This window comes from Choloepus didactylus, chromosome 2 (assembly GCF_015220235.1).
Source record: "Choloepus didactylus isolate mChoDid1 chromosome 2, mChoDid1.pri, whole genome shotgun sequence".
NCBI lineage: Eukaryota > Metazoa > Chordata > Mammalia > Pilosa > Megalonychidae > Choloepus > Choloepus didactylus.
Genome location: NC_051308.1, coordinates 87941873 through 87955953, shown reverse-complemented (window position 1 = coordinate 87955953; position 14081 = coordinate 87941873). Strand labels below are relative to the sequence as shown.

General features: G+C 31.1%; 1 protein-coding gene across 1 annotated transcript in view; it reads right to left on the bottom strand.

Moving 5' to 3' along the window:
• COP1 (COP1 E3 ubiquitin ligase) overlaps positions 1–14081 on the bottom strand; it is a 301460-nt gene that overhangs the window by 147928 nt on the left and 139451 nt on the right. Inside the window, exons 10-11 of the mRNA XM_037825287.1 lie at positions 10804–10918; positions 7191–7326 (exon numbers count right to left, since the gene is read on the bottom strand). Of these exons, the coding sequence (XP_037681215.1) occupies positions 7191–7326; positions 10804–10918 (251 nt within the window). The remainder of the gene's footprint in view (positions 1–7190; positions 7327–10803; positions 10919–14081) is intronic.

Genomic DNA, 14081 nt, shown 5'->3' with positions numbered 1-14081 from the left:
AACAAATGCTGAGAGATTTTGCTAATAAAAGACCTGCCTTACTTCAGATACTAAAGGGAGCCCTACTGACAGAGAAACAAAGAAAGGAGAGAGAGAGAGAGAGAGAGAGAGGATTTTAACGGATATATATAGAATATTACATCCCAGGTCACCAGGACACACATTCTTCTCTAGTGATCACGGATCTTTCTCCAAAATGGACCATATGCTGGGACATGAAAACAAGCCTCGATAAAATAAAAAAATAAATTAAAAAAATGAATTTGTTCAAAGCACATTCTCTGACCACAATGGAATACAAATAGAAGTCAATAACCATCAGAGACTTGGAGAATTCACAAATATCTGGAGGATAAAAATGAGGGGGAGATGAAAACATTCACAGATAATCAAAAGCTGAGGGACTTCATCACCAGTTATTAGTCCTATAAGAAATGCTAAAGGCAGCTGAGCAGGCTGAAAGGAAGGGACACTGAACAATTGACTGAAACTACAGGAAGAAATAGATTTCCAGTAAAGATCACATGGTAAATATAAATACCAATACTACTGTATTTTTGATTTATAACTCCACTATTTACTTCCTATAGGATCTAAAATACAAAAACTGTAATGATAAATCAGTGGTTTTGGACTCAACGTAAAATACGTAATTTTTGACAAGAACTACATAAAAGTGGGGGAATGAGGGAGTATAGGAACATAGTTTATGTGTCATATTGAAGTTAAGTTGGTATCAAAGAAAAACAAGATTGTTATAGATTTAAGATGTTAAATTTAAGCCCCACAGTAAACACAAAAGAAAGTATCAGAGAATATGACCATAGAGATGAAAAGTAGAGTAGGGGTTCTGAGAAGTGGGGAAGTGGGGGAAGGGACAATGGAGAGTTAAGAAATGAGAGTAGGGTTTCTGTCTGGGGTGAAGGGAAACTTCTAGAAATGGATGGTGGGAAGGTGATAACACCGCACCAATCTAAATGTGATTAATCCCACTAATGGAATGCTAGGGAGGGGGTGGAATGGGAAGATTTAGGCTATATATGTTTCCACAATAAAAAAAAAAGACAGTCTAAATAGATGACAATTAAATGCCAAGGATGATCCTGGATGGGATCTGAGGATGGAAGAGAGGAGGCTCAAAGGGGCACAGATGGGACACAAGAGGAAAAAAAAAGGAAATATAGAATGTACGCTTTATATCAATGTTGAATTTCTTGAACTTCTTAGCTGCACTTAATGAGATTGCATAAAAGAATGCTCTTGTCCATGGGAAAGGTATATGTAAATTATATTGTTTGTTCAAGGATGTGTGCAGCTTGCTCTCATATGTTCAGAGGACAGAGCAATACATGATGGATGATAGGGAGGGAGGGAGGGAGGAAGAAAGGAAGGGAAAGAAAGAAGGGATGGTGTGACAGGATGTTAAAGGTGGTGGATCGGGGTATCGGGGGAGGGGGGTTGGGGTATGATGGAGTTCTATGTATGGGGTTTGTACTGTTTTTGCAACTGTTCCTGTAAGATTGAATTTATTTCAAAATAAAATTTATTAAATTAATAAAAAAGATGGGAATGTATAAAACAGTGAATCTTGTGGCTGACAATGTCTGTGATTAACTGTACAAATATTAGACATCTCTTTCAAGAACCAGAACAAATGCATGACACTATAACTAGAAGTTAATAATAGAGGGGCATATAGGAAAAAAATATATACCTATTGCAAACTATATACTACAGTTAGTAGTATTTTAACATTCTTTCATCAATATTAAGAAATGTACTATCCAAACCTATGAGTCAATGATGGAGGGGATGGGGGGTGGTTAGGGGTATGGGAGGATTTGAGTTTCCTTTTTTTGTCTCTATTTCTTTTCTGGAGTAATGAAAATGTTCTAAAGATTGAAAAAAAAATAATTGTGATGGACGCACAGTTGTATGATGGTACCGTGAGCAACTGATTGTACACTTCAGATCTTTGGATAATTGTATGGTATGTGAACAATCTCAATAAAAAAAATTACATTAACAGGAATTTGGAAGAAGTTGGTTCCAACCCTAATGATGACTTTGGGTAGTTCTCAACTTCAGTGGAGGAAGTAACTGCAGATGTGGTAGAAACAGCAAGAGAATGAGAATTAGAAGTGGAGCCTGAAGATGTGACTGAATTGCTGCAATCTCATGATAAAACTTTAATAGATAAAGAGTTGCTTCTTATGGATGAGCAAAGAAAGTGGTTTCTTGAGATGGAATCTATTCCTGGTGAAGGTGCTTGTGAACATTGTTGAAATGACAACAAAGGATTTAGAATACTGTATCAACTTAATTGATAAAGTAGCGGCAGGGTTTGAGAGAGGTTTTGAAAGACTTTCTACTGTGGGTAAAATGCTTTCAAACAGCATCCCATATGCTACAGAGAAATCTTTAGTGAAGGGAACAGTCAATCAATGCAGCAGACTTCATTGTTGACTCTTCCTTATTTTAAGAAATTGCCACAACCACCCCAACTGTCAGCAACCATCACCCTGATCAGTCAGCAGCCATCAACATTGAGGCAAGACCCTCCACCAACAAAAAGATTATGACCCACTGAAGGTTCAGATGATGGTTAGCATTTTTAAGCAATAAAGTATTTTTTAATTAAAAAAAATATGAATTACTGCTTTAAAAGATTGGTCCTAGGAAAAATTCTGAAAGAAAATCTTTTCTTCCACACCCCCATTCTCCACATTTCTTATCCCAACTCCAGACGGTCAATGAATCTTAAGACAATAATAAGAATATCATCTGACAAAAAGAGAAAATAAACTAGCCATCCTTAAAATCATACTAGTTCCTAGAAGCAAAGTCATAAATACTTGGAGATCAGTTTTGAACTACAAATTTAAAGCTAATAAGTATTTCATAATTAAGAACATATTAAAAGCTATCCTAAATCTGGAGCAGCACTGGCTCTCATTACAAACTGAAATTTAGAAAAATCAATCCTTTTAACTGGCTACTTTACAAATATAAATGTTTGATTTGAATAGTTTCAAATATGGCAAAAAGTGGCATCTAAAGATAAGATCCACAATAAATTAAAACTCCAAAAAAATGCTCATTACTAAGGCGTAGTTAGACAAGACAGTAATTAGGATATAAAGTATCAGACCTCAAAAGAATTAATTCTTCTGGGTTTCTGAAGAGTCAAGTGTTTTCCCAAATTTTTCTCAAGGTTTCAACAGATCCCAAAGAGATTAATAAGGCAGTATGACTCTGGAGCCAGAATGCCTGAGTTCAAATCTCAGTTCTGTCATTTAGTAGTATTGTGTTCATTTGGACAAGTTACAAAATTTCCTCATCTGAAAATGGGATTAATAGCAATACCTTACTCCACAGAATTGATATAAAGAATAAAGGAGTTAATTAATCAATGTAAGATGCTTACAGAGGAGTCTGAAAGAATAAGCCCTCAATAAACATTAGTTGCAACAAAACACATTATCAGTATAATGACCAACAGCAGCAACAAATCCAAGAGTTTATCATTTTCTTCTTACATTTACTGATGCCGGATACCACTCTAATTCAATAATTTGAGCAAACACACTGAAATGTTAAAATATTTCTAAAATAGAAATGGAATATATAACAATTTTAACCATAAAATTCAAACCAGGAATTAAAGAAACAGACAAGTACACAATAAGTTTAGACTATGCAAAGTTCTAAACCATTCTTCTTTGGTGGGTACTTAACAACTACTTCAAGAAAAAAATGCAAAAGTTGGTGGTGTTCCTATGTTTAAGAGAGTTCCATAAGTGTTTTCTATTCTTTTCACTACTTGCTGTTATCAAACAAGGATCACATGGTATTTATGTGAACAAACTTTAGTATAAGCCACCATTTTCCATATATTGTCTCAACTCGAAATCTGAAAATAAGTCACAGTAAACAAATGCTGCCACCTTGTGGACTGATGAGTATGGTATCAGTTAACCCAAAATGATCCATAAGCAAAGGTAGAAAGATTGTAAAAGAATTTCTGGTTCAGCTTTTTCTCTCGGTAAGTTTCTCACTGCAATAGTGACCCACATTAGATATATTTTATACAATTTCACTATAAGAATAATTATTTCTTCTGCATGTAATGAAATAATGCACCAAACTCAGCATTATTTTTCTTCCTTAACATTTCTTTATCCCTCTTTCTAAAATAAATTCATTAAATTTTCTGATTTAAGAGAAATGCATTTGTACATGAGAAATAAGAAACAATCATCAGGACTATGAAAGTTTTGAAGCCCTTCATTTCTCTGGCTACCAACATCCTTTGTTGCTACCTGCTTACAAACTTTGAAAACTACAAAGTTTTCTTTTGGAAGAATTAATTCAATGTAATTAAGAGAAAAGAACAAATGATGGCACGCAAGATATTTTAAAGTAACTAATCTAACCTTCAGTAAATAATGTTACCACTATGAAAGCTACTTTAGGTCTTATTATGACAATAAACTTCTGCCACAAAATGTCTTATTCATTACTGAGTTAAACAACCACCTAAAATACAACAAAAGGTTTACTACAACAGTCTCTTTAAATAATGGCTTAATTTTCAAGAAATAATATTTTCTGATATAAATGTTATGGTATGTTCAATTAATTAAAAATTAATTCAGCATTGTATTAAATCAAGCTAAAATAGATTTCAGGAATGATAAAAAAGAATGGCTCTTACTCTTTTTTTGAGGATACATAGACGGGATTTAGAACCAACACCACATTTTCTAACCAGAAATGCTGCTTCTATAATACGTTAAGAAAGAAGTTTTGATTTCAGTATTTTTTGTTGTTTATATATTTAATGGAAAAGAAAATACAATAGAGGATTGATTCACCACAGCCAGCAACATGAATCAATAGTATACAAGAGCAATAATCTGCATTAAATTTTAGCATGGGCAAATTCACATCATTATAGGTAAGTGTACACATACCTCAATAATATTACAAATAAATCTCCATAGTTATTTTTGCCATTTTACATTCAGGCCATGTTTTTGAAGTCTTGAAAAATATATATTATAAATCCTTACTGTACTTAAGAATTTAAGTAAAAATGTTATTAACTTGTTCCTCTAAGCTAAATTATTTCTTCTATAAAGGCATTGAAATAATATTTTTAGAACTGCCTGAATCCAAGCATCATACCTGGCCTGTTTGTTGTTACACACTTAGTGAAGTCTACATTAAGTATACAATGAATTTATCATAAATGAAATAATTACATATGATTCCCACAATATGCTGTACTTTTACATTTTACTCAGTTCTGTGCATGACAAGGAAAATTCACATTGCCTATATATGAAATATACGTTTCATAAATGAAAGTATGATTTTTGTCTTATTCATTACTAAGTTAAACAACCACCTAAAATACAACAAAAGGTTTACCACAATAGTTCTTTATATGATGGTTTAATTTTCAAGATCAATCTTCATATATATATATATATATATATATATATATATATATATATGTCATGAAAATGAAAAGCATGCAAAGTTTTAGTAATATTAGATATGTTCAAATTCATCGAATTTCTAATATACCTCAAAAATATCTCTTTAAGATCTGTTCATTCTAGGAATTTGAACTGGCAATTTAATGACACTAAGACATTACCGTTACATTTTTGTTAGCTGTGATACAGCCCCGTGGTTTTACAATGTCCTTATTTTAAGAAATGAATATTCTTAAGTAGGCAGGGGTAAAATGATAAGCATTGGGATTTACTTTAAAATAGTTAAGCAAAAAAAAAAGAATGAAAAGGATAAATGAAACAAGTATAGCAAAATCTTGTTCACTGCTGCATCTGGATGATGACTGTACAGGGTTTATTATTCCATTTTCTCTATTATTATAGAATTATTATTGTTATAGAATTTTTTCATTAAAAATTTTTAGAAGAATGATCAACATCAAGATTCTGAAGATAAAAATAACATAAAGTAAAAACAATAACAAAAAGATAACTGGAAAATCCTGATATCTAAAAACTAATAATGCATTTCAATAACCCAAGGGTCAAAGAAGAAATAAAAATGGATATTGAAAGTATTTTGAACTAAATGAGAATGAAATCACACCACATCACAATCTGTGGGATGCAGCTAACCCAATGCTTAGAGGGAAACTTTTAACACAAAATGTCTGTATTAGAAAAGAAGAAAGGTATCAGGTTAATGATTTCAGTTTCTACCTTAAATATCCTTGAAAAATAAGAGCGAATTAAACCCAAAGAAAGCAGAAGAAAGGAAGTAATAAGGCCAGGAGCAAATATCAATGAACTAGAAAACACAAAAATAGACAAAATCAACGACCTAACTTAAAGACAACATAAATGGTTGAATATAAAAGCTGTATTACTTCACTCTATATTAAACTAGAGAAAAAATGTGTGCTTAGTTTCTACTTATTCACAAACTGTAAAATAGGAAAAGTGTTATGAAAGAATCACTTTCCTGTCTCAGTAAAACAGTTACAATCTTCCCTGTACATCCATGTACATCAATCTGTTTTGGATCCCTCTGCTAGAAAAAAAAGAAAAAATTCCTCAAAAAGATCAATAAAATTAATAAACATAGTAAGGGGATATTACGAACAACTGTGTGCTAATAAATTTAATAATCAAGATAAAATGGACAAACCTTGGAAATCACAAACATCAAAGCCCAACCAAGAAGAAACAGATAATTTGAATAGCTCTAAATCCTTTAAAGAAACTGAATTTATAGTTCAAAATCTTGCCTCAAAACTCCAGGCCCAGATGGCTTCACTGGAGCATTCTTCAAAATACCAAAGGAAGAAATAATACCAGTTCTATACAAACGCTTCCAGAAAATTGAAGAAGAGCAAGTACTTATGAGGAGGACATTATTTTGTTATCAAAAATGAAGAATTACAAGAAAATAAACTGCGAATCTATGAGATAGACAACTATTAATCATCCCCTTTTGGAGATGAAGAAACTGAGGACTAAAGAGGTTCAGAAAATTGCCCAAGGTTGGAGAACTAACTAATAATTTGCAGGAAACCTAACTTCAGAACCCACACTCTTAACCACAATGCTATAACAACTTCTCAAATTCAAGTACACTCTAGATGCTCTTACAAAAGAAAATAATAAATTCACCTCAACACTTACCTAGAGACTATGCTGGAACCATTATAAAGGTCACTAGCATATGACAATGTGGCCAAAGGTCGTACTGAATTATATCGAGTAAACTTGGACAAGCATTCCTGAAATTCATCCAACTGGCTTGCAGTTCGACTGTCATCTATATGAATGAAAGAAAACAAAACAGATGAAGTACAAAGTTAAAGAGCAATGGCCACAGATTAAAAATTATACTCTAAATAAAAAAAAAATTCTTGAGGAAGCATTTAGAGAAAACTATTATGCCCAAATTAATTAACTGATCTTTCAGTTTTAATAAAATATCTTAGTCATTCTTTGAAAGATAATGCGATTACACTCTATTTTGCCACACCATTAAGACTATAACTGTGGATTATCTTTATTTTTCAGCAATAATTTCTTTAAAAACAAAAATGAGTTTTCATGGTCAACAGACATTAAATCATTTACTAAAACAAAAATCCTTTAGCAATGGAGAAGGTGAGGGAAGAGAGAGAAGTATATATACTGGACAACACATTCGTTAGTTTGAAGGAACATGTTTACAAGGATATACATTCATGCCCATGATTATTTTCGGGCAGTTTATAACACCATATTTTGGATTAAGAATTATCTAAACAAACAAAAAAGAAATATTTGTTCACATAATACTTTAAAATTTTTCAAATCCAAATAGGAGAATGGAGTAGAAAACTGCAATTTATGAATTAATTCTCAAAAATACACTTTAAAAATGTTTGAAATAGTTCCCATTTGCCAGAAAAGAAGAGAGTATTTCCATCAAGAAAAAAATAATTTTACTCCAATGTCTTGGTAGAATATGGAAAACAATAGTTTTATAACAGAATATTGTATAAATACTATGCATAAAGTTCATGTCAATAAACTATTCATAGCTAAATTATGTCATATTTAAATAATAAAATCAGCTTATGAAGGCAAGGACCTGAGAATAAAGCTAATCTATTCTCCATTCTAGAAGCAGATCAGCATTGAAAGCATGAATAAAAAAAATCATTGCTTTTCAAGTCTACCAGAAATTTGAACTTACATTTCTTTCCAGAGAATGAAAAGAACAACACATTATTACTTCAGCTTTCTAGATTGGAATTTGACAAAAGCCTGTCGCAACAGTCTTTTTATAAGTTCTTCCTTATTCTAAGACCATATATATATATATACACACACATATGCAACTTTTTCAAGGTAAACTTTTGTGATTTCTCTTCTTAAATGCCAACTGAAAGTAACAGTATACATAATGAAATTAAGACACAAGTAACATTATGACAAAATAGTTACTATACAATGCATACTATACAATTTATTTTATGTGGACACACTAGATTTTCTTGAAAGTAATTTTTGACATGAAGAATGTTATCTAACAATTACTGTAAAGAAAAACAATTACAGGAGGAAACTAAGTAAGCTCTGTCCCTGATATTTTACATATTAAAAATGTAAACACAAACTAAACAAATCCATTTAACAATCTAGATTAAAAGGGTTCAAGTTTGTAGCGGTTCCATTCTAAGAATAGCAAAAGGAATAAGCCTAATTAGCATGCAATATCATAATGGTGTTGAGATAAAGCTCCTGCTCCACAAAATAATTCTCAGAAAATTCAATAAGTTACAAATAAAGCATGAATTATTGCAAAAAAAAAAAAAAATCAACTGTACTACAAATGGTGCATATGTAATTGATGATTCTTTTCATAAGTAATTACTGTGCGCTTATTATATATATATATTCATTTTTTAGTTGTTTTCATGCTAATTTATTCTCTCAACCCCTAAGTATAGAATTACTTTTCATTTACCTGGCTATGAAAATGTGGTACTTTGTTTGCTTGGTTGATTTGTAATAAACATCCATACATATTTGCTGGCATATCTATCAAAATTACAGATTGGTTTGTAAACTTGAGTTCTGTATCTCTTATCTCTCTCATAATGCTTTATAATTTACTTTCTCTTTCAATTACAATTAAGCCAACAAGGGTTCAAGGCATTATTTTCTTAACCTTCTTCTCTTATTCTTAAGTTGGAAAAAAAAGTAGGGGATATGGATTCTCATTTGAAAGTATAAAAGGACAATTAATTCCTTAGGTGCCCTGTTACAGAAAAGGTAAAATTTCCCCTTTACAGTCAAGGTCACGAGGAAAAATTTTCATATTCAGCAATATAATTATCACAGTCAATGTGCATATTTGTTAAGATAAACTTGAGATTACTAAAAACTAGGGACAACATGTTTTAAATAGAATACAGTCAGGCCCACATAAATAACAAAAACCTACTAGCTAATTTCCTTCCTGATTTTAACTTATTCTACTCTCCCATAAAGTACACCCCCCAAAATAAATAAAATTGGTTTGTTATTACCTCTACTATCCAATAGAGTACTTATGCTGATACTTACTTAAAAACTACTAATAACAATACCTTGCCCCCATCTCTTTCCTACCTCTTTTTATTTTCATGTCTGACACTTGCCTATTTCAACATCATACTGACAAAGTAAGAAAGGGTTAACATGAGCACTGCCAGTCAGAGTGCAGTTCTCAGTCCACCTTCAATTCAGTCTACTAATGTTGTTGACAGACTATTACAGGTCTTCAATAAGGGGTTCAATTACTAGACAATAAAATAAAAGATTTTCATTTGTAAGAACTGTTTATCATTAATTTCAAACATTTATAAACCAATCTTGCCTTTGTCCTAGTCTTCACAGAACGTAAATCTAAAATAATTTTTACTCCTCCACTAATTTCAAGGTAAATTTATCCAAAGGATCTAAGTAACATATAGATTACATGATGGTGCTTACTCAAAAAAAAAAAAACCAAAGACCAAATTTTAACCAACAAAATATCTGACATTTATTGATTGAGTACCCAGCTTCTACTCAATTGGAAAAAGGGACTGAATTGCATTGTCTTTCTACAGCATCAAAAATATCCTATGTACTCACGTCCATGCCTTTGCATACAGACATTATTTCTTCTACTTTTATCAGTTACATCATACTAGCCTGGCCCAAATACAGCTCCTCTGAAATTCCTATGCTGATCATTCCCTTACATCTGTCCATTTCAATTTGGCTTGACTTTTTCACTCCCAGTTATATTAGTAGATACTCTAATCTATTCCCATAATACTCTTTGCATATTTATATAACATAATATCACATAGAATTATTTGCCTGTTGCTTTCCGGCACTAATTTTACCATACTCCTTGACAATGAGAACCTGTACTTTCATCTTTTTATTTTCAGCATAGAGCCTGGTGTCTATAACTTAATAAATGTTGAAAAGGAGGCAACTAAATGGAACTTATTTTTGCTAGTTATGTGTTCATGGCTGATTTTTAACTTTAGCTCCATATATGTAAAAATTAAAAATAACTAAATAAAGAGTATAAAAATAGTTATAGGAAAGCAGTATTCTCCAAAATCTATAAGGACTTACATAATGCTCTAGAAGGCTGTCTAAAATACATATTTTTGCTTTGTGAATAAGACTCTTTCCATAAATCCAGCATCAGAATCTAGAAATGCACCCAAAATATGAATTTAAGATATTTGAAGAGAAGACTTCAATGTACCTGAGATGCGAGACATCCTTGTAGAAAAGTAACATTGCTCTAAGTCTTCAAAATGAGCAGTGAGTCGTTTTCTTCTTGATGCTAATGTGCTGTTATACCAAGGTTGTTTCTTTGTCTAAGGCAATAACAAGAAAAGAGATCCTTAAAATTCAAAAACCATACTCTTCTATGCAGAATACCCAAATGCTTGCATATTTTGTTTCAAAAACCCATCACATTAAAATAATTACAAACGGTGAAAACTACAGTTCTTAGATCATATTTTCCAATTTTTAAAGTGAAAAGAGGAACCAAATTGTTCACAGAATGATTAAAACTAAAAAATAATAAGAAATAAGGTCTAAAGGTCAGTTACAACATTAAATTGAGAAACCTAATTCAACTCTCCACATTAAATAAAGATAGTTAAGAACCCATTATAACTCCTATTCTAAAATTTGAAATTTTTAGCCATAGTTTTCAGAAATTTTTAGACAACAATTATCAAATAGAAAACTAATTACTTTGTCATCACCTCTATAATGCAGCTTTGCGCTCTCAGTTTTATAGGTACAATGCTTGATTACAGGGGATATGCATTTAAGATAATACCAAGTATTGAATTAAAGGGCAGTAATTGGTAGGTACTAAATAATTTAACATGCACATTAAAAGAACAGAATTAGTTAAATAAGATATGTATACAAAAAAACAATAAACTTGAAATTTTTTAGCATATAAATCCTGTAAAAAGCAAAAAATCTATGACCATAAATATATATCACTCATCCAAAAATGGTTATTATCACTATGCTTGAGGCAAATAACAAGTACAGAGGAAGTGTACATAATGAGATCTTGAGATGACACAAGTTCACAAATAATTATACTGCAAAGTTAAATGCATTAGGAAGGAAGCCTTGAGGAACTACAGTAAACCAAACACTCTGTAGTGCTCTCCTGCTTCAATAAAACTAGATCTTAGGTAAGAATAATATTTTAAAGTATTACTTGACTCACAAGAAATTAAGCTATTTTTCCAAAGACACAACAAATAAACCAAGAAGTTGAACTCAGGGGATACTAAACAAACTATAATGGTACACTCTAATAAAGAAAAAATAAAATAAATATATAAATATATATATAAAATGGTGCAAGGGAGACAGGAAAGAAGGAGACGAGGACTTATATGGAGAGAAATATTACATGAGTTCAAGTAAATTTGTAGACTTAAGCCTGCGACCCACCAGACATAGGGAAACTGAGCATGAAACTTGCAAAATGGAAGAGATAATTGAAGGAATTACCCAGAATGAAGGAAAGAAAGTTAGTAAGATATAAATTTTGAAAAAAATGAAAGGAGACAGAGAAAACAGAATAACAAGGTTTAAAATATGGCCTCTCAGAGTCCGAAAAGCAGAGATTAAGGGACTAAGAAAAGAAACATTTGAAGAGTTGATAGTTGAGAATTTTCCAGCACTGATAATAGACATGAACCACAAATACAGAGATTATTCCTAACAAGTAAAATAATTAAAAAGAAATTTACAATGAAACACACAAAGTAAACCCATATTTTTCTTCAAAGACAAAAAGAAGATGTTAAAATCAGACTAACCGAAAAGATTATTCATCTGACAGGAACAAAAATCAAACAGGCCAAACACTTTTCAACAACAATAAAAGAAGACAGAAGACAGTGGACTAGTATCTTTAAAAGGTTGAGAAAATAACTCCAAACTAAATTGACCCAACAAAACTGTCTTGAAATAACATAAAAAATATGTTACACCATGTTAATGAAAAAGTTTACTACTAATGAGTCATTTCTAAAAGAATTTCTGAAATTATGAACTTGACAAGTATAATAACACAAAATGGAAGGTCTAAGGTGCAAAATTTAAAGATAAGCAGTAAAACTTAGTAACAAATAACTGATTCTAAATATCACCTTTATAAATTAATTGTCATATATATGTTCTGGTGTGTAAGAGTAAGACAACAAATAATAGCAAACAAATCAGAAGAAAGTAATCAAAATATGCCTTTTGAAGTCTCTATATAACTGTAGGAAGGCAATAAAGATATTGATTAAACTTAGATTCTGTTTACACAATAGGTTCACATAGATTTCAAAGATAACTATTCAAAGAATAGTAACATAATATGTAACATTCAAACCAGTAGGGATGTTGGGATAGGGAGGTAAAAATATAATATAAAATAAACAACAGAAACATTCAAAAAATGGGACAAATAGCAAGCATTAAGGAGTAAAAGAGGGAAACTGTATCAGTAACCTTAAATGTAAATTGATGAATCACCAATTAAAATAGTGATGGAATGGATTTTTTGAAGTATAATTGTATGCTCTCTGCTAAAGAAACACCAAAAACAAAGAAACTGAAAAACTGGAAAAAATAACATGAAAAGTGATATACCAGGGAAAAACTGACCAAAAGAGAGAAAAATACACTCAAAATGAAAAACATTAATGGAGATGGAAACAGCCACTGAATAACAGAAAAGGTTCAATTCAAACAACAATAGTATACCTATATGTACCTATTAACACAGCCTCAAACATATTTAAAGCAAAAATTCCTAAAGAAATTAACAAAACCACCAACATAGGTGATTAACCTCACCAACTCAACTGAGAGATGTCACTGAAACAATTACTCTATAGCAGAAATAAAAAAAACCTACTTAGTAAAAATACATAGAACACTATTCCCAATTAGAAAATATATATTCTTCACAAGCATACATGGAACATTTACAAAAACTGACAGTATATTATGTCACTGCATAATATGTTTATGATCTCACGGTAGCAGATAATTTCTTAAATGAAATGGAAAGTTATAAATTTCATAACATACAATTAAAAGAGTCATGATTTTAATCAAATCCACGATAAAAAAAGAAGACAAGAAGCTACAAACTGTAAGAAGATATCTGCACCATGCAAGGAATAAATGATTAGGAACCAGAATACATTTTTTAAGAAGTCCTTTCAAGTAAATAAGAAAAAAGACCATTATAAAAAAATGGGAAAAGATACGAAAAACCTTTTCACAAAAGATGAACCATGAATGGTCAATAAACATAAAAAAAGCTGCTAGCCTTATAATGACAGGTAAACGTAAATTAAAACCACAACTACATTCTATTTTAAATTGAAAACTCATTAAATTGAAAACCATTAAGAAGTCAAACATTATTAACTATTGGCAAGAAACTGGAATTCACATATTCCTGTGGTAGAAGTAAATTGATAAAAACAATATGGA